The sequence below is a fragment of the Zonotrichia leucophrys genome, chromosome 14, assembly GCF_028769735.1.
Source record: "Zonotrichia leucophrys gambelii isolate GWCS_2022_RI chromosome 14, RI_Zleu_2.0, whole genome shotgun sequence".
Lineage (NCBI taxonomy): Eukaryota > Metazoa > Chordata > Aves > Passeriformes > Passerellidae > Zonotrichia > Zonotrichia leucophrys.
In genome coordinates, this window is record NC_088184.1 from 12,886,045 (window position 1) to 12,910,870 (window position 24,826).

General features: G+C 44.8%; 1 protein-coding gene across 1 annotated transcript in view; it reads left to right on the forward strand.

The window, feature by feature from the left end:
• FOXK1 (forkhead box K1) overlaps positions 1-24,826 on the forward strand; it is a 55,299-nt gene that overhangs the window by 22,445 nt on the left and 8,028 nt on the right. Inside the window, exons 2-8 of the mRNA XM_064725752.1 lie at positions 4,132-4,329; positions 14,617-14,773; positions 16,033-16,179; positions 17,896-18,089; positions 19,218-19,384; positions 20,038-20,319; positions 22,438-22,662. Of these exons, the coding sequence (XP_064581822.1) occupies positions 4,132-4,329; positions 14,617-14,773; positions 16,033-16,179; positions 17,896-18,089; positions 19,218-19,384; positions 20,038-20,319; positions 22,438-22,662 (1,370 nt within the window). The remainder of the gene's footprint in view (positions 1-4,131; positions 4,330-14,616; positions 14,774-16,032; positions 16,180-17,895; positions 18,090-19,217; positions 19,385-20,037; positions 20,320-22,437; positions 22,663-24,826) is intronic.

A 24,826-nucleotide genomic window follows, 5' to 3' on the forward strand; every position in this document is an offset into this window, starting at 1 on the left:
TTTTGTTGGGTTTTTTTCCCCTAACCATCTTTCCTGAAGTTTGCTGTAGGGTGACTGTTTATGTAAAGTCTAGTGTTTCCTAGCACTTTATTTTCAGACTTTATGTAGATGAAATGCTTGTGGTCACTGTCACTGGTTCACCACATGAAGGATGCCTAATAGCATGGGAGCTGCTGTGCTGTCAGTGGGAGGAGCTCACCCAGGAAACTTTTGGAAAAATCTGTCTTGTGTAAAACAAGCAAACAAAATTCTAGCAACATCTTTTATGTGACTGTAGCCATGTGTGGAATGTGCACTCCTTCTCTCCCCCTTGGTCTCCAGTGTATATATAGCATGCATTCAGCCACTTGTATGGATTCTGTGCACTCCAGCAGGCAGCATGGAGCCAGCACTCCATTTTCTGTGACTCTCTCCTGCCTGTAGTCCAAGAAGGCAAGAATTTCTGTGCAGTTTGTGGAGGTTGAGGAGGCTGTTTGTGTGTTTTTAGTTTTAACACAAACAAAAAAAAAAGAAAAGAAAAAAGCTTTCTATTCTCAGTGCCTTGCAAAGCATCCTAGAGAAGCTGGAACCCAAGGAACTGATGAATGTGCCTTACTGTAAATGTGATTTCAGTCCATATGATTGCTGTGGCCAGGGACTGATTGCAGCACACACCTGTCTGTAGCAGATTATTGAGTAAACTCAGCAGATCTGTAACTGAGGCAGGCTCCTCCTGCCCATAACAAGACCAAAGATTTTGCAGACCATTAATTCATCCATCTAATCAGCTGGAAATTTCAGAGGTGCGTGAAAGAATTGTCTCTTGGGCACCCTTGAAAATACCAGTTAACTTCATTATGCTTTTTATGTTGAGTCTAATCTGTGCTTTCAGATTGATCTTTTTCTCATAATGAAAATGTTAAGCAGGAGTAAAAGTTGTTATTGCATCTTTGATAGGAATCATGCAACATGGATCAAATAGTATAACTCAGTTTAAATAACATAAATAATCTTAAGGACTGCATGCTCAGTTCTGCTTGAGTAGTCTGTCTTGTCCTGCCTATCTTCTGTAGAAGTGTAGTTCTCAAAGGTTTAAGTCCTGCACTAATGTGCCTCACTCTCAATTAGGACTACCTGATATAATTTAAGTTTATCCTCTTGGCTGGAAAGAGGGTAATTAAGGGAACAATAGGAAAGCTTATTAAAATTGCATTCAGGTTCAATGGTGTGAAAAGTGAGCTTCCTGTGACAAGATGCTCCCAAAATCATGTTTTTCTGATTTCTCACTGACACGGTTCCCCAGCATTAGGCTGTGCGGATTTGAAGCAGTGGCCTGGGCTGTGCTGGTGGCCCTGTTTGCATTGCTGTGGTGGCTGTGATAGACTGGAACAATAACCTTAATCCCGGGCACCTTCTCACCCCTGGGGGAAGGGAGGAGTTCCGCAGGAATTTACAATCTGCTTTGCATGGCATTTCCATTTCTTGGGTCGCAGGTTTTTACATCAGGAAAAGCTTAAATACAGCCATGTTACCCCAGCTTGGCTTTGCAGGCAGTGTCAGTACTGAAGCCAGCTCAGATCAGGCTGCAGGACTTTCTAAAGCTGTGAGCACCCTAGCATATATCCATATATCCTGGTTTTCCTGGGACTGGTTCCTTACAAAATGGCCATGTTCATGCTCATTACCATAATCCACGAAAGCTGCTTGTACATCCTGGGTTCTGCTTCAGTGAACTGGGAAGCCTGTCTGTCTGAAAACAAAATCTCAGCAGCCAAGGAATTGTTTGCTGGTGTAGTCAGCCCAGCCCAGGCTGTGTTCCTGTGCCTGGTTGCAGGCTGAGATTGTGGGTAAATCACATGGCTGGCTCTGGGGAGGCTGGCAGGGAAAGCAGGGCTGGATGGGCCTTTGCAGCACAGTTACTGCCTTACTTTAGACTTCACATCTCAGGTGCACTTATGATTTTGGAAAAGTAACTGATTTTCTTGAGATTGCCCACACTCACAGGCTGATGGGACAGCCTCTCACAGTGGTTTGGGTGCAGGTATCACTTTTTATCTAATAATGCTGCAGCATCAGTGGGGCAGAGTTGAGGAGTTAAGGAGTTACTTTACCATCACCTCAGTGCAATTTAGGAGATATGGATCTTGCATTACTGGCTCCTTCTGAAAAGGAAGACCTGAGTGGCAGTGGGCTGGAGCTCCTCACTGCTCTGAGGCTGCAGTGGGGATCTCCTGGCCTCAGCAGAGCTGCAGAGCTGCCTTAGGGCTCTGTGCAGTCAGGCCTGTTGATCAGCAGCAGGCTGGGATTGCACTGAGCACTGCTGAGCAGGGACTGATTTGTCCTTGACTCAGGTGTTGGAAAATGCTGAGCAGTTGGTGTTACAGCAGAGAATTCCATCGCTCTGTGACAGGCAGCTCAGCTTTTCCCTGATAAGGCCTTGAGAAATGATGAAGCTTTGCTTGTACTGGTTTTGAGCCTGAGTCCATGTGATGCTCATTGCAAATACATGTACTTTGAGCTTTTTCTCTTTAAGCAAATCCATGTAGCAGTACAAAGCTTAAAATCCAGGGCAGTGGCTCAACATCCTTGTTTCAGGCTCACCTCAGGAGGTTGGTGCCTGCTGCTGGCAGACACTGCAAGGCATGGACGCTGCTGTTTTGAGCTGTGCCTTCATGTTGAGTCTGCAGGGAACCTTGTTTAGAAGGGTTAGATAAACACAATTAGGTTGCATTGCCAGCAATGATGTTCTTATTTAATGCATTAATGAGTGCAGGTGGCAGGACCTCTGAAGTGAATTAAATGCAGTGCAAACTCCTGCTATACTAGCAGAGCCACTGAATGCTGAGCCAGCTCATTTGAGAGATGAGGTGGGAGATGGGAATGAGCTGCCCATGCCTGAATGATAATTTTGAGCATTACCTTACAGCACAATCTGCTTGTGCCAAAGAGCCAAGAGCAAGTGAGTGTGTTTTAGAGCTGCATTTCTGTCAATAGCACCATTAAGATAAGGTGCAGATTGACTTGCTTGTCACCTTGTTCTGGTTACCTGGCAGGATTCAATAATGCACTGGTTAAAAGAATTCTGCTCAGCCCACACCAGCACTTACAGTGCTAGAACAACACCACCCAAATCCCTTTCTTTCCTTCTGTAGGCAAGATGCTGGAATCCAGCACAATTACTGTGCTCTGCTGGCCTTTCCCACGGTGAAACCTGGTTTTTATTTCCTGCTGCTTTAACCTTAGTATCAGTGAAATGATTCCTGGAAAGCTTTTATTGATTGCACATGATTGTCTAATTAAAGTGCAATAAGAAGAATTGCAGAACACTCACTCTTACAGCCCTTTGGTCATTGTGGACACTGTAAATTAGAAAGCTTTCTGTTCAAATATGTCAGTGCTTATTTCCTTTTGAATTTCCAAGCATCTCCTGAAGGCTGCACTTGTGTGATTAATTTTTTTCCTAAATAACAATTGGGAAGAAATGTTACTTAGAGAAGGAATGAGGCCCCACAGGCTTGCAGGGGCCCTGTTGTAAACCTGCTAGCTGTAACCCTAAAGGGAAGCACTTCTAAAGTAATGTATTTTAATCTGAAATCTGCTAGATGATCCTTTAAAATCATGTGCACAAATATAAATGGATATCAATTATACAATATATAGAGACAAGTCTTTAAATAGTACTCTCTGATCTTACCTGGAGGCTGTTTGTTGCTCTGTCTGGACTTTATGGTTGTTTTTGTTCCCTATTGCTTGTGGTTTGATACTTTCTAGGGACTTGGATCTTGCTGAGATAGGTACAGTGAGCTAATAAAAAATAGATCCTAGTCCTTGATACATTGCAGGAGCCCAAGAGTTTGTTGTTACAGGAGTGCATCTTGCTTAGTCACTGATTGAATACATGGCCTTGAGGAAATCACTGAACTTACCCAAATCTTCAGCTTGCATCTCATCTCTAGATGCCTCATGATTCACTGTGAAGTATTTACAGAGCTTTATGAATGATCAGTAATTCTGCCCAAGACACTAGGCAGAAAGATCAGTACAGCATGCTAGACTTTGAATGAATTAATGATGCATCAACTGCATACAAAACCTCTTAAGTACATTCAGTATCATGTGTGAAACTGACTTTTCCCTTTCCTTCTCTTCCAGATGTACTTTCCGATTCCCTAGCACGGTTATAAAAATCCAGTTCACATCTTTATACCATAAAGAGGAAGTAAAAGAGGAAGCCTCAACACATCCCCTTCGGCCACTTTACCCTCAGATATCACCTCTGAAGATCCACATCCCGGAGCCGGATCTCCGGAGCGTGGTCAGTCCCCTCCCATCCCCCACAGGCACTATCAGGTAAGATGTTCAATTCTCAAAAATGTCTTCTCTGACATCAGCCTGCCCGCCCTGCTTTGTTTGGTATCCTTGGTGCAAGAAATGCCCCATTAAAAATAACTAATTAAATCTCTGATGTTCAGAATGATGGGAGACTGCTAAAAAATGGTGGCCAGCAGTAGGGCACAAGGATTTTCTTTAAGAGCTCAGAGAGTTCAAGGGTAAACTTCAGTGTTGGTTTCACACTATAGAGTTACATATAGAGTCTATCTTTGGCAGTGGAATTAGAAATATTTATTGAGAGCTACCTATATGCATGGAGAAAAGAAAGCAGGCATATACTTTCTATCTTGAGACTGCCTGTTTTATTTTTATCCCAGCAATATTCCGTTGTTGCTGGGTGGTGCTGCTGTTATCTGAAGTTAGGGACGGGGTGGCCATTGGCACGTGGTTTCCTGGGAATGGAAGGAAATGGGGGTAGGATGCTGACCATGTACTGAGGGGCTGTAGCAATCTAAATGTACATCTGGGCGAGTATCCTGTTTTGTACATGATCTGATCAGTGCATGTGCAGTAGAAATAAGATGAACATCAAGTTACTGTATGAAATATTTTCTTTCTTCTTCAGCAAAGAGTTGTTGTTACAGAGTTTCAGTGAAATCTTTTAAAGTTAAATCTGTTATTTGAAGTATCATGCATTTTGTAAAGTAAAGGAGACTCCTGGTATAAGATGATGCATTAGAATTTTAAAACGTGTGGGCATCAAAACAGCAAGAGTGTGCCTGGTAATAGTAGTAGCCTTTGGGTTGTTTTCTTGTCTGTACATTTGTAAAAAGGTATAATATGCAAATCTCTTCTGACAGCACTAATTCAGTGAGTAGTATTCAAATCTGCATGGCTGAGACTGAGACTTCAGAGTCACAATGGAGCTGGTTTGGGTTTGCATGATCCAGAGGCTTGTTTGGGTTTTTCCGACCGCCTTACAGAGCTGCACAGATGTGCAGTGCAGATATTCTAGAAAGAGGGGGCTGGAGGTGGCTGTGGTTTTAGTCCTCTGTTCAGGCACTGCTTTTGGTTTATATTTAACCTCCTCTTTTTAGATGAAGCTTGTTGCTGGGAGGGGAGGGGGATGGTTCCTTTGCCAACATATGGTAGTTAGTTTCCATTCAGTCATCTTGTGCAAAGCAGCACAGTGTGGTTTGTGTTACTAACAGAGGCTGTATCTTTTGACTCTGGCATATGCCTGCAACTGATATTTGATTCCCTGGGAATGTTTCTTTTGCATAAGGAGAAAGTGGAAATAGTAGTGTTGAATTGTGCTCAGCCCCTAACGCAGTGTTTACTGAGGATGATTAATGATTGCATCCGTTTGTCTCGAGCAGAAGCTGAGCCAGCCAAGTCTTCAGAAAACCTCAAAAGACATCTGAGGTTTCGCTTGCTGAAGCCCTTTCATTTCCTAGTTCCTCTTACAGAGGAGGGCCTGACACGTTTGTAAACATCCCTGCTCAGCCCCTGCAGCCTTCCCCTCTCCCCCAGCAGGGTCTTGCAGCTCTGCCCTGTGGGCCAGGCTTGGGAAGTGATTTGGGTGTTTCTGCCTGAGTAGGGAATGCTCCTTTGGGAGCATGTAGCTGTGCATTCTGGCTCTCTGACTTCCAGGGCAGCTCTGTGCTCTCTTGGTGGCTTCACAGTGCTGGGTGAGGCTGGCACAGTGTCCTCTCCTCCTTCCCAGAGGCAGAGCTGGGAGGGCTGGTGGGGCTCAGCATGAAACTCAGACCCCTCTCCCACTGCTGCCTTTGGGAGGTGGTTGCTGGGTTCTCCTCCTCCTCCTTCCTCTCCCCCTTCTAGTATTTACTTTCCTAATTTGGTGCGTTTGCCTTGCTCCTCCCTGATTGGCCCATGGAAAATTATTGCAGTTTGGAAATCCTGGGCAGGGTGAAATTTCCTTTTTGGAAAGTGGCTCCTGGCCCCTTTTTCCTGCCTCCACCCTGGTGTAGGGCAGGGGCTGTACCTGCTCTCCCCCCAGATCCAGCCCTGCCCTGCTGACCCCCAGCCCTGCTCTGCCTCCCTGTTTACACTGCAGCTTGCTTCCCTGCAGGTTCTCCCCTGCAAGCTTCTGGGTTTTTTCCAGCCTATTTATTTTCCCTCTGCAAAGTGCAGTGCCTAGAGAGGGAATGAGCTTTAGTTAAACAAAACCAAACCTGCCACCCTCAGCAGCTTTGCAAAGCAAGATTCCTGCTTATTCCTGGGGAGAAATGTGCTCACTGTTTTCTCAGCTAGGTGTTTTGTCTCCAGGAGGGGCTGTGTGTGGATGTGTTTTGAGTGCTGTTGTACAGCTGTAAGGGAAAATGTTGGTTGGCAGCATGCTGGGAGGGTTGCAAACAGGCATGGATTATTTGTTCCTGATTTGAGTTCAAAACTCCTTTTCAAAAAAATCAGACTTGCATTTTTCTTTCCTTTTCCAGAAAGGAAAAGGCCACTGTGGTTGTAGGAGCTCAGTAGAAGCAGCCTGCCATTTTGCACAACATATGAAAGGGCAGAGTAGCACTAAATTGCTCCTCAGTAGGTTCAAGGCATTGAAAAGCTCTGTGAAAATCATGTGGGGTTTGCTTGAATTCAGCTCTACTTTTTGGAGATAAAACTGAACAATTTCAGGAGTTAAGGAATTGTCTGTCAGTACATGGCTTTAAGCTTCTGCACCTTGGATTTGGAGGATCCTCTTTGAGTGACAGTGGTTCCACAGAGTTTCTCACCTATGCTGCAAACACTTCACTTTGCCTGATTTTGTGATAAATGCACAATATCTGCATGTATGTGACTCTGTATTGTAACCCATGCCACAGAATGGCTTGTGCTTGGATTATTATCAGATCTACAGAGACAAGGTGGGATGCAGGACTCTATTCCTGGTCTCAAAGTCTTACTGACTTGGAGTTTAGATTTGCAGTGTTTAGTTTCCTTTTTACTATGCTCTAGTCATTGTTAATGGCCCTGTAGCAGTAACTTAACTCAGTTTACCAAATAGCATTTCTCTGCAGCCTTGCCCCTCAGAGCTGGGGTGGTTTTAATACTTATGAAAATTAAATTCTTTCTTTCTACTTGCTTCCCTATTCTAGACAGCAATTATGTTCTCAGTGAGATATACACACACACACACACAACAATACAGAAATACTAAATGTCCTACTCTGGAGGTCAGTAGTATTATTCACATTTTACAGTTGCTACTTCTGCCTTATCTCTGCACTAGAATAACTTGGGGCGTGAACGTTTTGTCTTGTACTTGTTTGGGTTTTTTCACAGAAAGGTCATGGATTCTTAGCTCACAAACAAAGTCTTTATCAGCAAAAAAAGTTCTCTGACGTGTAGGAGTAAGAGTCCTTAGGGTCCTGTGAGAACTGCTTGAAAAGTGCCTGGTGAGGGTCAGTGTTGCCAGCTAGACTGGTACATATTTGTGTGTGAAGCCAGATTGGTATTTTAACTGTTAGCTCTTAATGTGCCTGCCCATGTTTGGCTGTTACTAGAAGGGTTGATAACTAGTTTGCAATGCAGTTAATGGCATGAATAATGAAAGATCAACTTCTTTTGTTCTGTAAGCTTGATTGGTAAACCAGAAGGTGTCAGCTGAATTGTTTGGTTTCATATGGTCCTTTTTTCACTGAGAGAAATGAGTTCAGTAGCACATTGCATGCTCTGATAGTGGATTACTCAGAGGTAACTGCAATTATCTTGACTTAGCCACCAACTTGTTTTGTGGCCTTTAACAGGTCATTTAAATTCATTGTCTGATTTTTATGCATGCATAGTGTAATTACTACTTCATAGGCGTGTGTAGTAGATAAATTATGTATTGAGCTCTTATTCCATAAAGCATGACATGAGTGTGTGTGAGCCATGTTCCATGGCTCTGCTTTGATCCAGACTAGGCTGGGAAAAAGGAGGGGGATTTTTATAGGCTCTAGGATAGCCATGCACTGCTGTTTCACAACCCTTGGGATTTAGCCTGCACTTGCACGTTTACTCTGGAGGTGTGTAGGGGAAGCTGAATGAAGCCTGGTTTCAGTGGATGCCTTCACTCACTGGAGCAGGATGCATAAATATTCCCTGTTCCATTTCATTGAGGCTTTGCCTCTTCCCAGAGCACTGTGAGCCATTGAACCGAAGCGCTGCTGAAGAGCTCCAAGGCAGGTTTTTTGCAGGCTCTTTTGCATCATCTCAGTTATACATTACTTCCTGCACTCAGGCAGAATGCACAGCTCAGGCAACTCCCACGGTTGGACAGAGAGGTGATTATTTTTAATCACCCAAGTCTCCAAACCACAAGCCAAGGAGGATGATGCATATACATCACATAAGAGAAGCAGCAGCCTGTGCTGGGCTGGGGAGCTCCTACGCATGTTTATTGCAGATAATGGACCCTGTGCTAGAGGACATGTGCCAAGCCATGTGCTGCAGGAAGGGTTGCAGATGTCACCAGCTACAGGAGCACTTCCTCTTCCCCAATGAGTATGAAATGCTCACTGAATCCACAGTTGGAGTGAAGTCACTTCCTTTCCAGGGGAACCACTGGAGCACTGACGAGTAATAACAATTTCACCTTTCGTGGATAGCTCACTTTCTCTCACTTGTGGCTTGTTCGACAGCTTTGGTTTTCTTCAGCATTAAGCAGGCAGGGGAGCTCTCAGATTTCTCCTTTCACATCAAAATCCAACTCGGTTTTGGCAGTCTCACCACTTGTGATTGCTTCTGAAACCTGTCTGAAACACGCAACGTGCAAGGGCTTGCCTTTCTTTGAGTTACAATTTTGGGGCTAGGCTGGGGAAGGTGAGAGCAGTGGAGGATTCTCAGCCATTCTTGCTGATTGGTGTATCGTGGAAAGGCTTGTTTCGCAAGTCCAAGGGCTGTACTTTGACCTGATTCTTGCTTGTTGCACATGAAAAGAGTCCCTGTATCTTCATGCCCCTTTTTGCAGGCTCATGAAGTGGAGTATTGTGGTTGTCAGAGGTTTGTGCTATTTCTCTAACCATAGTCCTTGTGCCCAGGGCAACACACTTCCAGCTTGCATTCGAGGAACAGACTGGGGAGGATTATAAGTAATGGTGATTTTTTTTTTCCTCTGTACCCAAGAGGGGCTTAAAAAATGCCCATTCAGACTGGAATCTGTATATTGGCAGCATTGCCAAGGCTGTAACTCTTATCCCTGCTGTGTTTCTTACCTGCTTCACAAATGTGCACGTGGGAATTTTTTAAAGGCACTACCATGTGCATATCATATCCTAAACCAGCAATTTTGGTTTTGTTCCTCTTTAGCAGTGTAGATTCCAAGTCAGGTGAACAATTCTTTATGGGATCTCAGGTAATTTTTCCTCTTTGTTTTTAGAGAGGATATGTGCTTTTTCCATATACCTGGTTTAAATTTAGCCTCCATAGCTGATCCCTCAGTTGAGTAATAGGGCAACTTTCCTGCATTGTACTACTGCCTCTCCTTCTGGGGAAGTTGGCACTGGAATTTGGGAGTGTTTTGGTTTCCAGATTGTTCACAGACTTGTAATATGACCATAAATAAATAATGTAAGTACTTGTTGCTTCATTTTTATTTTTATTACTGCCTAGTCTATAAAACGTGCCTAGTATTGAGAGACTGTGGAAATCTTTATGTGAGAATCTGAATGTGCCCAGGGAACAGATCCCTCTAGCAGTGTTCTGCCTCAGACATAGATATCTTGGGGATTGTGTAACATAAAAACCAGAGTAATGCTGACTTAGGTGTAGTTTGCCTCCATTTTTTTGGATAGGAGACTGCCTTGGACCAGAGACTTACAACTGTCTTCTAAAGCCCTGATGGTTTCTCTGTCCTTCCCTTTCCCCAAGAATTTGTGTTCTGGCCTTCTCCATTCACACAGACTTTCTCATCAGCCCTGTCTTACCCCACAGTCACCCCACAGTGTAGCCACAGAAACAGAAGCACTTTCTTTTGTTTTGGACGTGCTGCTTGGTTTCATTTTGTGCTCACCATCTCTTCAGGTGCAAGAGGCCAAGAGCTACACACTTCCTGTTGGCTTTGTTTTTAAAGCTCTGTCACTTTGCACCTCAACTTCTGTCTTTAACAATTTTTTCTTGTTTGAAATCCATTCCATATCTCCAATCATCCTGCTTATCCCTGTCACTACCTTCTCTTGATCTGCTCTATCCTTTTTCCTTTCTTTCTTTTTTTAATGAGAGTAGACAAGCAACACACAGTGTCCTGGTGTGAATGCCCCATGCACACAGTGGTACGCCCTATTTTTGCAGGCTGATTCTTTGGTTAAACAAACTGATTGTGGACATTCCAATAGCAGTGCAGCACATTGTACACACTCTCCAGCAGCTTAGAGTTAATTGCTGCTAGCAAGTGCTGTGAACTTGCAGGCTGGGTTCCTCTTGGCAGGAGTTGAAAGTGAATTGTGGTGTTCCAAAGAACGTTCAAGCCCCGTGTTTAAAAGGCATCCTGCCACTTCCATGGGTGAGTGTATTGCAGACACTGCCTTCAGCCCTCATCTTGCTGGCCTTCCTGCCAGAGGAGGGTTAAGTCTGAAATGGAAAACATGCTGCAGAGGACTGGTGTGATTCAGCACGTGGTTGTAGTCTGATTCTAAAACTGAGTTCTCAGCATGGTATTTAGAGAGCTGTGGCTCAGTGGCTGCCTGCAGTCACTGTTTCACGTTGAGATGCTGAATCCTCAATGGATATCAAAGATCTCTGGCACTTGGGGCATTAACCATGGTACCATAGGATTAAGATTGTGGGTAACTGCAGCTGGGTTATTTCAATGGTCTCTGTGCTTTTCAGTGGTGCAGAACACTTGGTTCTTCTCCAAAATGCTCTCTTCAATATCAAGCAAGCCTAACCCAAATTAGCTTGGATTGCTTGTAAGCTGAGTTTGCCAGCCTGGACAGTGAGCATGGATCACAGCAGTGTGGTGGGATGTCAGAGCAGGGTGAAATTGCAGACCTAGGGGTGCTTTTCTCAGTGAAAGGTTATAGTATCAACATGGATCAAGTTATGGCCAAGTATTGATGCCATGTTAATATCCAGCAAATCATTATTGGTATCCTTGCAGTTGATTTTTGCTTTGTAGCACAAACAGGTGTTTGTAGGGAAAACTCTTTGTTTCATAATATTTTTAAAGGGGGTGTGAGTGCATGCAAGCATCCCCGGCCAGCCCCTGGCTTTGAGTGGTGAGGAGAATTCCAGGAACTCCAGGAAACTGATGTCACTGCATTGTGTTTGCTTGTTTTCTTTTGACTGTACTAATGTTTAATTTTAACTTAACCCTCAGAGGGGTATTTTTAGTAAAACTGTTTCTTCACTCCTTCTGTCCCATGTTGGGAGGGGAACAGACTGTGTCTCCTTGTTTTTTCCAGTAGTCAGCTCTTTCTGCCTCCCCTCTGAAGAGCTGTGATGATTGACTGAGAGCTTGAGCACTCAGCAGCATGTGTTACCCTGTCTGTGCTTGGAGTGCCTGAACCTGGTGTTTGTTCTGTCCCCACATCTCTTGATTTGATCATTGATCCAGGCTGAAAGGAAGCAGATCTGCCTGGACAAAAGGGCTTCATTCTGATAAAAGATTAGTATCTCTTCCAAATCTGTGGTATCACTGTGGCTGTCCCAGGGGGCAGCTGCTTCTTTAGGGGATGATCAGGATCCTGTTCTTCAGTGAATATCTGCTGGGAGAGCCTGGCTTTTCTACAAGTTATTAACACTTTAGTTTGGAAGGGCTTTGTCAACACTCCAGAGAATCACAGCCCTGCAAGGAATGGGTTTCTCCCTTTGGTTTTTTCTTTGTTTGTTTTTTTATAGCAAGAGATCATACTTGAAATTCAGACGCTACAGCTGGAGAGGCAAAAACTGAGCTGCTTGCTCTGCTGATCCTGAATAAAGGAATAAATTCTTTTATCTATTTTTATTTATGTATTTATTAAAAAGAAAAAGCAAGAAATACAGCTCTGCAGAGCATGGATTTATTGGAGAACTTTTCTTTCTTCCATATCTTTGTCCTGAGTTTTGGCTGCTGTCTCTGTGGTTTGCTGTTTGTGTACTTCTGCAGACAAATAACAAAATCAGAAAACTGTTTCATCCTATTCCACTTCTACCCCGTGTGTTACAATAATTACTTGGGTGCCAAACACAAAAAGAATCACTGTGGTTTTAGTTTGTCATTGTTTCATGTATGAAAATGGCTTTCAGTTGTAATTATCTGCACATTATAAGAAGTGTATATGTGAAGAAGCTATGGAAAAGTGACAGCAGAATAATTAAATTCACACCAGCTCCTCATGTGAATACTAAGACATCAAGAGTGTCTTCTGTGGTTTAGAATTACCCACTTCCAAAGCTTGGAGTAGGAAATTTTCATTCATTTTCCTGCACAAATAGGTCTCTGCTCTTTGAAAGGCTGGGCAAGAAATGCCTTTATCTCTGGCAAAGGGAGATCTGTAAGTATGGGCTCATCAACATTTTATACCTTGCACTACCTGAAAGCTTTCCCTTCTGCTGTGCTTCTGAACAGCATCACCCATGAGTGCCCAGGACTATTGGGGGGCACTGAAAGGGTTACCAGGGGCTGTACAAGGCTGGTATATGGGACAGGAGTGAGCTTGGGTTCCCTATTTCAAGGGTTTGTTGTTGCTGGATATTTCTGCTGCCTTTTTCTGCCCCCAGCTCCCCCATTCTGTAGTTCACTTTTAAAAGAAACCAGTCTGGGTTGTGCTGAGCTCAGCACTGCAGCCATTTGCAGAGACACCACAAGGAGTAGCAGCACTTCTCAGTTTACAGGCTGGACTGTGGTAGGAAATGCTCGTTCCTTACACTGACAAATTGCTTCTGCACCCAAGGTATTGCCCACTGAGCAAACAGGGGTTGTATCACTGCTTGCTCTCCATCCCTGTGTCTATGTGGGGGAAGCTATCCAACCAGTCACCTTTTTCAATGTTTCTTCATACAGTATTTGCTGCAGTGCTATGATGAGTGTCAGCATTTGTTTGTCAGTTATTGGGCATTTCACCAGTAAGAGGATTGTTTATGCCAGTTTTACTGAATTCTAGTTCCAGCTGTGAGCTTCAATTTGCATCTTTTCATACCATTTGAACTGCTTGTTTTGCTATGTAAATCTTCTGTGTATTGGTTTGCTTTCTTGTTTACTGTTTCTCTGCTCCTAGAAGACATTTGTAATCCTGGGATTTGGCTGTGCATCCTGCTGTTCTGGCTCTGAATCCCTCAATTCTGGACAGCACAGGACAGGGAGAGACAGAGAAAGGGAACTTCAGCTTCCCAGACTCATCCCTCCCCTCCCATCCTTCCAGGCCAGGTTGGATGGGGCTTGGAAAAACCTGGTCCAGTGGGAGGTGTGCCTGCCCATGGCAGGGGGCTGAACAAGGTGATCTTTAAGGGCTCTTCCAGTCCAAACCATTCTTTGATTCTTCCAACCCTAAAAATCAAGGGCGTGTGATCCCTAGACAAGCCTTTCTAATTAGTTCTCATCTTGTAGCACTCATTTCTGTGTGCCTGAGTGATGTTGCAAATTATAGCCCCCTTTTATGTGTTTGTAGCGTTTTATCACCTTTCACAGCCTGTGGTGCTCAGTCACCGTTCCTGTAATGCCATCTTGTGGTGGCCCTGCCACCCTGAATGTGCCTTTTCCAGCCAGAACTGAGGCTGGGCTGCCTCTGTGTAGGCAGTGAGTGCAGCTCCCCTTTGCTGGGTGTGGGGTGAATCGAGGAAACGCCTGGCTCCAGCTGTTTGGTGTCAGGGAAAGGCTTGTGGAGCTCAGATGTGGTGTCAGGGACCTTCATGGCAGATCCCTGCTCTGGGTGCTTTAGCTCTGATGCTGTAGAAGTGTCTGTTAGAAGGACTGATTAACTATGATCTGTGTTACAAGGAGATTGGTGTGTTGTTCCTTAACAAGTCATACTAACAAACTATCCCTTTACCTAAATATTCATCCCTCATACACTGTATGTTGTTTGAAGTTTGAAGTGCTTCTCTAAACACAAAGGAGTTGTTTAATACTTTGAAACACTGCTCTGTCGTGATGGCAGGAAGTGTATATGGCAGGGAGTGTCAGGATTTTGTAGAAATTCCAGTTTTATCTCTGGTGGATTTTTTTCTCAATCTGTCTGGGCTTTGGATAAGCCACAGGGGCAAAAGTAAGGCCATTGCATCTGCTTCTCCATGACCAGAGAGCTTTACTGTACCTTCGAGAGTAACTGCATGCCTTGCTAATAAATGAAATAACAACTGTATTTATTTTTGATTTTTTTTTTGCCTCTCCAGTGTTCCCAACTCCTGCCCAGCCAGTCCACGTGGTGCTGGATCCTCAGGATATCGTTTTGTTCACAACATTACCTCGGATCTGCAGCTGGCAGCAGAGTATGCGGCGAAGGCAGCCTCAGAGCAGCAGGCAGACGCATCCGGCGGGGACAGCCCAAAGGTTCACACAAACATTACTTACCCAGCACTGCTCCTTGGGAGGATTATTAAAGCCTGGGGCTTTATTGCTAGTCCTGGTTAGAGTTTAAAGGGGTTTGAGAACACTCTGGCCATAAGGGTGCTGTGTACAGTGTCCTGCAGGGGGTGGAGGTCATTCCTTCCAGCTGTGCTTGGCTTAGTGGTAGTCTCTGCTTGCTTAGCTGCCTAAAATGTATTCAAATCACTCACTAAAGTGTTTAGGCAAGAATAATATTTTTGCTTATTTGATAAATCAAGATCCCATAAAGAGGCACATAAAATTCAGCATCTCATTTTCTTCTTTTAATTAATGGTATTTTGCAAAACACAGTTGGAGAAAGCAGAAGCAGGGGAAGAAACCAGATCCTTGTCATGAGAAGTCTGTAGTCAGACTTTAAAACAAACATGAAGGCCTGTCAAGTAGGCGTTAAATGAGGAGAGTGGCAAGTGGAATCTAGATTAAAAACATAACTTGGTTAGAGTGATAAAATGTAATTTTGGTGAGCTGATCTTCAGATCAAAGTTAAAAGTTCCATATCCAAAACCACCTGATTTGGGATTGGGTGGAGGAGCACACTACTAGATGGCTTTTTTTGTAGAGTTAATTCTCCCTTGAGACAAGAAGGGTTGTTCTTGATGGAGTAATGTGAAGAGTTGGAAATACGAGATCTAGCAAACAAATTAAAGTTCCTAGAATGAAACAAATCCTGCTGGAGAAGGGAAGGGATGGGGTCAGGTTTCATGTTGGGCTTGTTGCTGGGAGGAGGGCTGATAACATAGAGCCTCAAACCTTTCCAGCAGAGTGGAGCTGCAGCTGGGCAGACCTGAAGGCTTTAATTCACGAGCACAGAAAGCAGTGAATGTACCTGTACTCTGTTTCTTGATTCCAATTGCCTGTCTTGACCCCTTTCCTTGTGCTGGTGCGAGCATGTGTGGGACAGTCAGTGGGGAATGGAATCAGATTGAAGTTGGGGTTTATGTGTGTTTGTGGGGAGATGGAAGGAGATACTTTGATCTGACTCAGCCCTGTAGCTCTGTTTGAACACAAATGCTTGTGCAAAATGGGGTGGTGGCAGCATAAAACAGCAGTGGGAGAGCTGATGCTCTCTTAGCTGCCCTGCTGCTCTCTTGGCATCAGTGAAAATTACAGCCCAATGTGCTTTTTAAATTTGGGTTGTGGTACTGCAGCATAGGAATTCTTTGTTAGTAACTAAATTTTTGTTTGGTTTTTTTCTTGCTTAGGATGAATCCAAGCCACCCTATTCTTATGCTCAGCTAATTGTGCAGGCTATATCTTCAGCACAGGACAGGCAATTAACACTAAGTGGGATCTATGCCCACATTACCAAGCATTATCCATATTACAGGACTGCTGACAAAGGCTGGCAGGTGAGTTCTTGACACTGACAAGCTTTTAAACTACTTTGACATGGCTTATCTGCTTTGAAATGCATTTATTAAAGATTTGGGGCACTGGGAATAGAGCTGCTTTGACTGTTCCCAGAGTGAATTTGTTTAACACAAGCTGACTAGTTCATTTGTGGGTGATTAGTTTTGTTGGGTTTTTTTTTGAATACTTTGTAGGGCAATGCAGTGTGTTACTGCTGGGCTCTCTGGTTCCTCTTTTCATGCTGTAGTCATGTGTCTTTCATTTTGTATTTTATTTCCCTGCATCCTTGCTATCAGTCACTCCTCTGCCCAGATACTTGCTTAATCCTTCACTTCATCTTTGACAAGATTTTTCCAAGCAGAGGATATCCAGCCTAAAACTGAGGCTCCAGTTTTTAATCATAGCACCTTAAATCATTACAGATGTTTTGTTTTCCCAGTGTATCAGCTACACTGCCTAAGTCACAGTTTGTAAGTTCTGAATTTGAGTGGAAACTTGGGAGTCCATGGACTCTTTGTGGTACTCAAGGAAACCTGACCAGCTTCAGAGGAGAGTTTGGATGTAGTTAACACATGCTAAATCAAACTTCAGTGTTCACTTGAGGGCTGCTTCCAAAGGTTCAAGAACCTCAACTCCACCTGCTTTCAGACTTTTTCTTGGCATCACACCTCTGCCATGGGTGTTGCCATTTGAATGTAATACACTAATACAGCTGCAAAGGCTCTTGCAGCTGCTGATTTCACTGTGTGCAACTGGCAGGAGCAGCACTGCTTGGTGCACTTTGAGTGCAGTTGGAATAAATACATTTCTGCCTCCCTGGCTTTTCCCTGCAGTTCTAATTAATTGTGGAATTCACTTCCTGCCCTAACCTGCTCAGCAGAGCTGTGCTTTGTGAACCACTTGCTGCATCTTCCTTCAGAGAGCTGCATTTCAGCAGGGAGTGGAGTTGCCTTTTTCTCTCCCCTCCAGTGGCATTGTGAGGCTTCACCAGTGAAGAGATTGTCTAAACCTTCTAGAGAAGCTTAGATTTTGTTTTGAAAGTGGAAGAGGGATGAGTTTGTGCACACGGAGGCTTGCTGAGCCCTTCCCCAGCCCAAAAGGCAGCCCTGCACCCTGTAAGAAATGGGCTGTTACAATGGAAAGGATAAACAGTCTTGCCATCATCCAGAGAGCTGCAGAGTGCCACAGAGCTCATGGATTCCTCCCAGAGCTGGCTGAGGGCATGTTGGCTGCCTTGCATTGTGATTACTGTGAGATGCAGTGTCCTCTAGGGCATGTTTGGGCACCCTGGTAATCGTTTGGCAGGTGAGCAGTTAGCACAGGCTCAGGCAACTTTTTCCACTTGCCAAGAATAAAGCCTGTCTTTTGAGAGAGTTCTGATGTGGTTTACAGTGATTTCCCCCTGCCTCAGCAAAAGCTCTGCTTTCATGGCTTTCCACAGAGAAGTCACTGCTCTGGTTCCAGATGTATTTAAGTAATGGTTGATACCAAGCAAACCCATCTTTCAGCTTGGTCAGGAGAAATTCTGACACTTTCCCCCAGGTTTATCCTGCTGTTCTCCTGTGACTTTGGAGCTGTGTGAGTTGAGTGACTTGTTTCTACCTTCAACACTGATTCTGGCAGTGTGGATTTATTTTTCCAAGCTGTGTGGTGCAACTCATTTGTCTTTGTTACTTCGTGGCAAAATAATCAGCTCATTCCTGTGCTTCCTGCAGAATTCCATTCGGCACAACCTCTCCTTGAACCGTTACTTTATTAAAGTCCCACGCTCCCAAGAGGAGCCTGGAAAAGGCTCCTTTTGGAGGATTGACCCTGCCTCTGAAGCCAAACTTGTAGAACAAGCATTTAGAAAAAGAAGGCAAAGAGGAGTGTCCTGCTTCCGAACACCTTTTGGGCCTCTCTCCTCCAGGTAACTTCAATTTCCTCTCATCTCTCTGCCAAACTCATTACAAAGAAAATAAACTAAAACTTCTCCTGAAGTACAGTGAGCATACTTTGCTTCTGTTTATAGTTTGAGAGGTGATATAGTTAGTCCTGAGGCATAATCTGAAAATTGTTCTGACTTCTTAAGTGTTTAAAAAAAAAAAATCCAGAAGCAAACTACAAAAATGCATCAAATAACGTATCTGTTTTGGCATCATTTCAAAGAAATTCAAAGCAGTTATCACTGGAGTGAGTGTTTTCAGATGCCAATCTCTGATTTCAGGAAAGCTGTGTTTAGATGTGGATTAGATCATAGTGGGAATAACTTCTGTGGTATTTAAAACAGTCTCCTATAGGGAGATCAGGTTGATGGTGGTTGTCAGCAGTGGAGCAGCAGGAGTTCTGTGTGGCTGCTCCAGTCAGCTCCACTGCCTTGTGCACTGACAGCTTCTTTGAGCCCTGTAGCTGTGAGGAGAAGACTTGGAATTCAGCACTAGCTGTAGCAATTTCATGGAACATTCCTCCCACACCTCCTATTTTCTCTGTTAAAATGTGGGGGAAACAGGAGGAGAATTTTTCAGCTTTTTATTCTGATTTGTCAATAAAGAAATGTACAATTCCTCACGTGTTTGGGACCAGAAGTGGGAACCAAGTGGTTGGGAAGGGAGGCAACAGGGAGAAGGGGAAGCAACTGCTCTGCAAGCATGTGCAGGGCCAGACATTTGCCTCTGCTTGCATCTCTCTTCTTCTCCCTGTCACTCTCAAACTCTGACACAGGTTCTTTGAGAATGACTTAAAGTTATAAAACTGATCTGGGTGTGCAGCATTTGGGGATTCTCTGTCAGCAGTCTGACATTGTTAGACAGGGTCTAACAATGAAATCTGAAGGGTCCAGTTTTCTTCAGCAAGGAATAACGCAACAGTATTTGGAGCTGGATTGTTTGTGGGGTGCCTTTGTACCTTTCAGCTCTTCCCAGCAGGACTGCAGTGGGTGGTGTGGAGGAAAGGCTGTCCTTCCTAGAGAATCCTCTGCTGGACATAACTCTGGGTCTCTGCTGCTGTCTCGTGGTCAAAATACATCTGCACTTGCCAACGCTGTGTTTTGGTGTTTCAGGAGTGCTCCTGCCTCCCCTACTCACCCTGGCCTGCTGTCCCCTCACTCTAGTGGCCTACAGACTCCAGAGTGCCTGTCACGGGAGGGCTCACCCATTCCACACGATCACGACTTTGGCTCAAAGTTGGCCTCAGTTCCAGAGTATCGCTATTCCCAGAGCGCGCCCGGTGAGTAGCTCCTGTTCCAGAGCCTGCTGGTCACTTGCCCCACATGCCAGGCTGAGGACACCATGCTGAGGAAGGCTTCTGCACTGTTTTTTTGGAGGATCCAGGACTCTCCTTCCACTTTGTTGTTAGAGACTCATGGTACAAGTACAACTTCAAACCATTTTCCTGACTCCTCTTTGGACAGCTGATCTCACCTTGAGCTAGGTGGCTGTAAAGATCTGACAGCAGAGTAGCCATGGCAACACACAGCTCACTTCTCTCATTTACCAGCCTCTGGATAAGATCAGCTTGGCTACACCAAGCTCTGGTGCTGTGGCCAGGACCTGGTAAATATCTGATTGTCAGCTGTGCTGACCTGGGGTGTAGGGTGAGGTTGGAAGGCAAAGCTCATCAAAGAAAGCTTGATTTGAGGTATTTTCTTATGTTTATTATGACTTTTATTCGCAGAAATGTGCTCAGGTGACAAGTAGGGTTTTTGTACATTAGTGAAGAGGGAGAAAAGGGTGGTATTTTTGAAGATTTGATTTTTTTTGTTTGTTTCTACCTCCATTCCTGCTAATGCTGCAACACTGAGTAGACTGGAAGTACACAGATTAAATAAATGGGGATCTTTTCACCTCTCCTGTTAACGTGTGCTTCTCTTTTCTGTTCAGGATCTCCAGTGAGTGCCCAGCCAGTGATTATGGCTGTTCCTCCCCGACCATCCACCCTGGTGGCCAAGCCAGTGGCCTACATGCCAGCATCCATAGTGACCTCCCAGCAGCCCTCGTGCCACGCAATCCACGTCGTTCAGCAAGCCCCCACTGTCACCATGGTCCGAGTGGTGACCTCCTCTGCAAACTCTGCAAATGGCTACATCCTCACAAACCAGGGCACAGCAGGAGGAGCTCATGAAGCTGCAGGAGCAGTGTTGGACTTAGCTGCTGACCACCGAGGTAGCGTTCACCTCCCTTGCTACTCTGCTAATAAGTCTTGAAGGTTTTCACTCACTGGGCACTGAGCCATTAAAAAAGATGTTTCTCCAGGTAAAGCTTAAACCAAATGAGAGCTCATCCATTTTTTGTCTCCACCAGAGAGCAGAACAACTGTGTTCCCTTGTCTTCTGGGGAACAAAACTAACAGCCTTCAGAGCCTGAGAAATGTGCAGTGCTTAAAATTTGCTTATTACCATAGAATCACAGAATGATCTGGATTGGAGGGTACTTTGAAGATCATCTCATTCCAATCCCCCTGCCATGGGCAGGGACACCTTCCACTCTCCCAGGGTGCTCCAAACCCCATCCAGCCTTGGACGCTTCAGGGATGGAGCAGCCACAGCTTCTCTGGGCAGCCTGTGCCAGGGCCTCACCACCTCCACATGAAAGAATTTCTTCCTAATATCTCATCTATACCTGGTGTTTCAGTTTGAAGCCATTCCCCTTTGTCCTATACATGCTTTTTTAATCATCCCCAATACCAGTATTATCTCTGTGTATTGGCTATGAAGGCATGTGCACTTTCCAGCCAAAAGAGAGAGCCTGGGAAAGGCTGCAACTCTGCTTCAGGATGGTTTTGTAAATAAATGATTGAGCCCTTCTTTTCTGCAGGCCTGGATTCCTAGAGGAAAGCGTGTGCTTCTGGAAGTGCAGGCAGTGCCCCATTAAAGCAATCTTCAAAAACCAGTTAGAACAAAGCCCTTTTTTTGTCCCAAAGCTGGAAATTCCAGCCTTGGGGGATTTCGTAAGTTAAATATTCTCTTGCTGTGATCTAGACAACACCTTGTCTGCTCCCCATTTCAGAAGGTCTTAGTGCTACAAGGTCAGTGTCTGTTGTAGCAGCAGCAAGGCTGGTTTCTCTGGCTGCTTTTATGTGGGCAGAGGGACAATGGTCCTTCTCTCTAAGGGAAGGCAAAAATGACAAAGAGCTTCCCCTCTTGCAGCAGCAGGACCCCTGGCATTTTTAGTTCAGCACTGGTTATCTTGCTTGAGTTTCACTTGCATTCTGTAGAAATTCCTGTCTGGATCCCATGCATGTTCCTGAAGCACCAACAGTTGCAGCTGCCTGTCACCTGCTCCCTTCTTTCATCCCCTGGTTCTTGCTGTTGCCTGTTCTTTCCCTACTTGTCTCACTTGTATCATTTTCCAGTCTTTGCTGCATTTTCCTTCCTGAGCTCCTTACTTTCCTTGCCTTTTCTCTCCCCATTGCCATCAGCTTGCCTGCAGGTTTCACCTCAGTGCTGATGTCACATCTAACTCCTCTTGTTGTGTGCAAGTGTTCAAATGGGAGAGGCCTTCTTTTCCTACAGGACTAATGAGATTGTGCTTCCTGCCCTCTGTCCTTTGGGACCCACAGAGCCCCTGGAAGAGTGGTTCCTCTCCTTTCCTGCTGCCTGGCAGGATGCTGTCCTGTATCTGTGGCATACCTGCTGAATTAACCCCTTACTTATCCTGGGAAGTGAGAAAAGTGCTTTAGTGCTCTCAAGCAGTTCCCTCTGTCCAGAAACTCTGCTCTCCTTTTTATTTTTACTCCATCCTGTTTTTAATCTGTACTTCCACAGCAAAAGCAGGCATTTGTGGGAAGACCTCCTTGTAAATCAGCCTCCATGCAGGCCTGACAGCAAGCTGCTGCAGACTTTTGGCTCCAGGCATTGTTTAAGATCTTAATGCCTTCTCCTGCTGTGTGGTATTGAAAGTCAGGCTGGTTTGTTTGAAATTGCAAAGTAAGCTATGAGATTTGCAGTGCTTGCTGTCCATATCACAGCTGTGATGTGCCAATAAGGGAGGTGATGCCTTTTTAGGGCAGAAGGTCAAATTGATGTGTTTGATTTTTTTCAATTTTTCTTGTGGCTTATGCTGTAGGAAAAACGTTTTTAATATTGATAGAGTAAATGTACAATAGAGAATATTTTAATGTTTCCAAATACTCATCCCTGACCTTCTGTGGTGCTGAGGTATTGTAATCCTGGGGTGTGTATCCCTGCTAATTAATTCTCATTAATCCCTGGGTTAATGAGAATAAAACCTGCCTCTAAGCCAGGGCAGTGACTGATCCTTGTTCTTTCTGCCTTTCCACAGGCATGGACGAGAAGCCGACGATCGCGTTTGCCACCATCCCCACGGCCAGCCGTGTCATCCAGACAGTGGCCAGCCAGATGGCCCAGGGTGTCCCTGGTCAGACTGTCACCATCCTGCAGCAGGCAGCCCCTGTGGCCCTGGGGCAGCACCAGCTCCCAGTGCGGGCGGTGACCCAGAACGGCAAACACGCCGTGCCCACCAACAGCATCGCCGGCAGCGCCTACGGTGGGTCTGCTCCCTGCCAGCCCCTGCCTGCCCCTGACTGCCCCTGCCCCCTGCTCCCAGCCCCTGCTCCCTGCCAGCCCCTGCCCCCAGCCCCTGCCTGCCCCTGCTCCCTGCCTGCCCCTGCTCCCAGCCCCTGCCTGCCCCTGCTCCCAGCCCCTGCTCCCAGCCCCTGCTCCCCCAGCCCACAGCCAGGCTGTAAAGCTGCAAGGGTTTCTCCTCTTGTTTCTGTGTGTCAAGTTATTCCATGTGTCCAGCTCAAAGATAATTGCAGTTCTTCCACTTCTAGAGCTGTAAATCAGTGGGAGGTTCCCTTCCCTTCCGTCCACCTCTGCTGCCTTTCCTGAGGGAAAAGCACTGCTCTCTGTCCTTCCTTTGCCCTTGGCTATGCAGTTATTAGTACTGAGACTCTCTACCTCTTGAGGTTACTTGTTGAAAGTGTTAGTGATTCTTGTGGAGAGCCTGTTCTCATTTATTTTCTTCTGATCAACAGCCTTGGCTTGCAGCGTGCCAAATAATAAAATTTCCATGGTGCTCTTTAGATCTTGTGAAACATGACTCGGTAAAGTAAAAAGAAAATAACATACTTTCCCATATTACAGTCTTAAAGCTTGAGAGAAACAAGATCTATTTCACCAGGTGAATGAATGTAGGATTTTTGTATACACAGGATGTGTTCTAGTCATTTGTCAAGCATGGTTTTTTGAAATTCCATACAAGCCATGTCTTGGCAGCCTCCTCTTGCTTGCTCAGCACTTCAGATTTTATTCAGTTGGGATGGGAATATCCAGGTTTCTTATGGCTTTTTTCTCTGAGAGGCCAAGCACTTCTGTTGCCTCAGGGTGGTGCTTTTGGGAGTTTGAAATGAAGGGCACTGCTGGGCTTTGGAGGCCTTTCATGAAGGTAGGAATGTTTCTACAGAATTTTTTGCCGTATTTCTTCACAGTTATCACCTGGCATGCTCTTCAATTGCAAGAATCTCATTGGAACTGTGAAAAAAGTACAGTGATAAGGTTTTTCTCCAATTATTAGACGATATTAATAGATCAGATAGGTCAAGCTTCTGCTAACCAGCATTAGCGTTTGTCTAATATAGAATCAGGCGGGTTTTTATTTAACATTTTTATGTTAAAATATTTTAATCTCACCAGACTTTTTATCTCTCACCAAATGGGAAGTATTCCAGTTGCATCTGAGTTTTTTTGTAAGTGGCAGTAAATTTTCTAGTTCACAAAACAAAGCCTGAGTATCTTGACTGTCATCTGTACTAAGTTAAGTTCTCTTCAATTGCATGATTTAGGTTCTCTAAGTCACTAAGCTGTAATTGTTGACTGCCCTCATCTATACCCTATTTTTTTCCCTTCATCCTCTTGATACTCTACAGCTTTCTTCTCATGCCTTGGTAGAAGTTATTGGGCTTTGAGGGCCTTTGTTCTGTTGGCTTGGTTTATTTATCCTAGGGCTCCTTTTTCATGCATTTAGCAGTGAACACAGCACTGATGTTCAGTCATTCCATCCTTTGCAAATGAGTCTGGAGGGCAGAGGATGTGCTGTTTCCTGAGTCCCCTTTGGCTTCCTCTCTGATTGATGCAGAGTCCAAAAACTGCATGTGTTTTGTTTTCCAAGCAGTGGTGTGTGCCAAAGTCAGTGTGTAAGCACATTCTCTGTCTGGAACTAGGAATTGTAGACATTTTTACAGAGGGTTGCTACTTAAATAATGTTTTTTCTTACCACTTTTATTAATGGGAGGGTGAGACTTTGTGTCAGTAATGCAATAGAAGATTGGAAGCCAGAAATTCCTTTGTTCTGACCCCAGTTCTGATGGGAACACATGTGGTTGTCTGGGGTAAGCTTTTTCCTGCCCCTTTTACAAGCGGGACGTCAGTACACTCAATATTTGGATTCTATTTCCCAACAGCCTGGTTTGTTCTTCCTGTGTGAGCAGGGCTCAAGAGAGACTCTAAACCTCCAAATACAAAGCCCAGCACATGGATGTTGGAGTTCATGAGAAATTCTCTGGCCACCTACAATCAGAACTACCTCTCAAAGAGATGTGTTGTAATTTTAGCTAGAGCTTGATCCTCCCCTGAATACTTAGCTAGCAATGCTTTGTTTGATAGTGCAAGGGAAGCAGGAAGTTCTCCTGTGAGAGGAGTTGTTGCTGGTT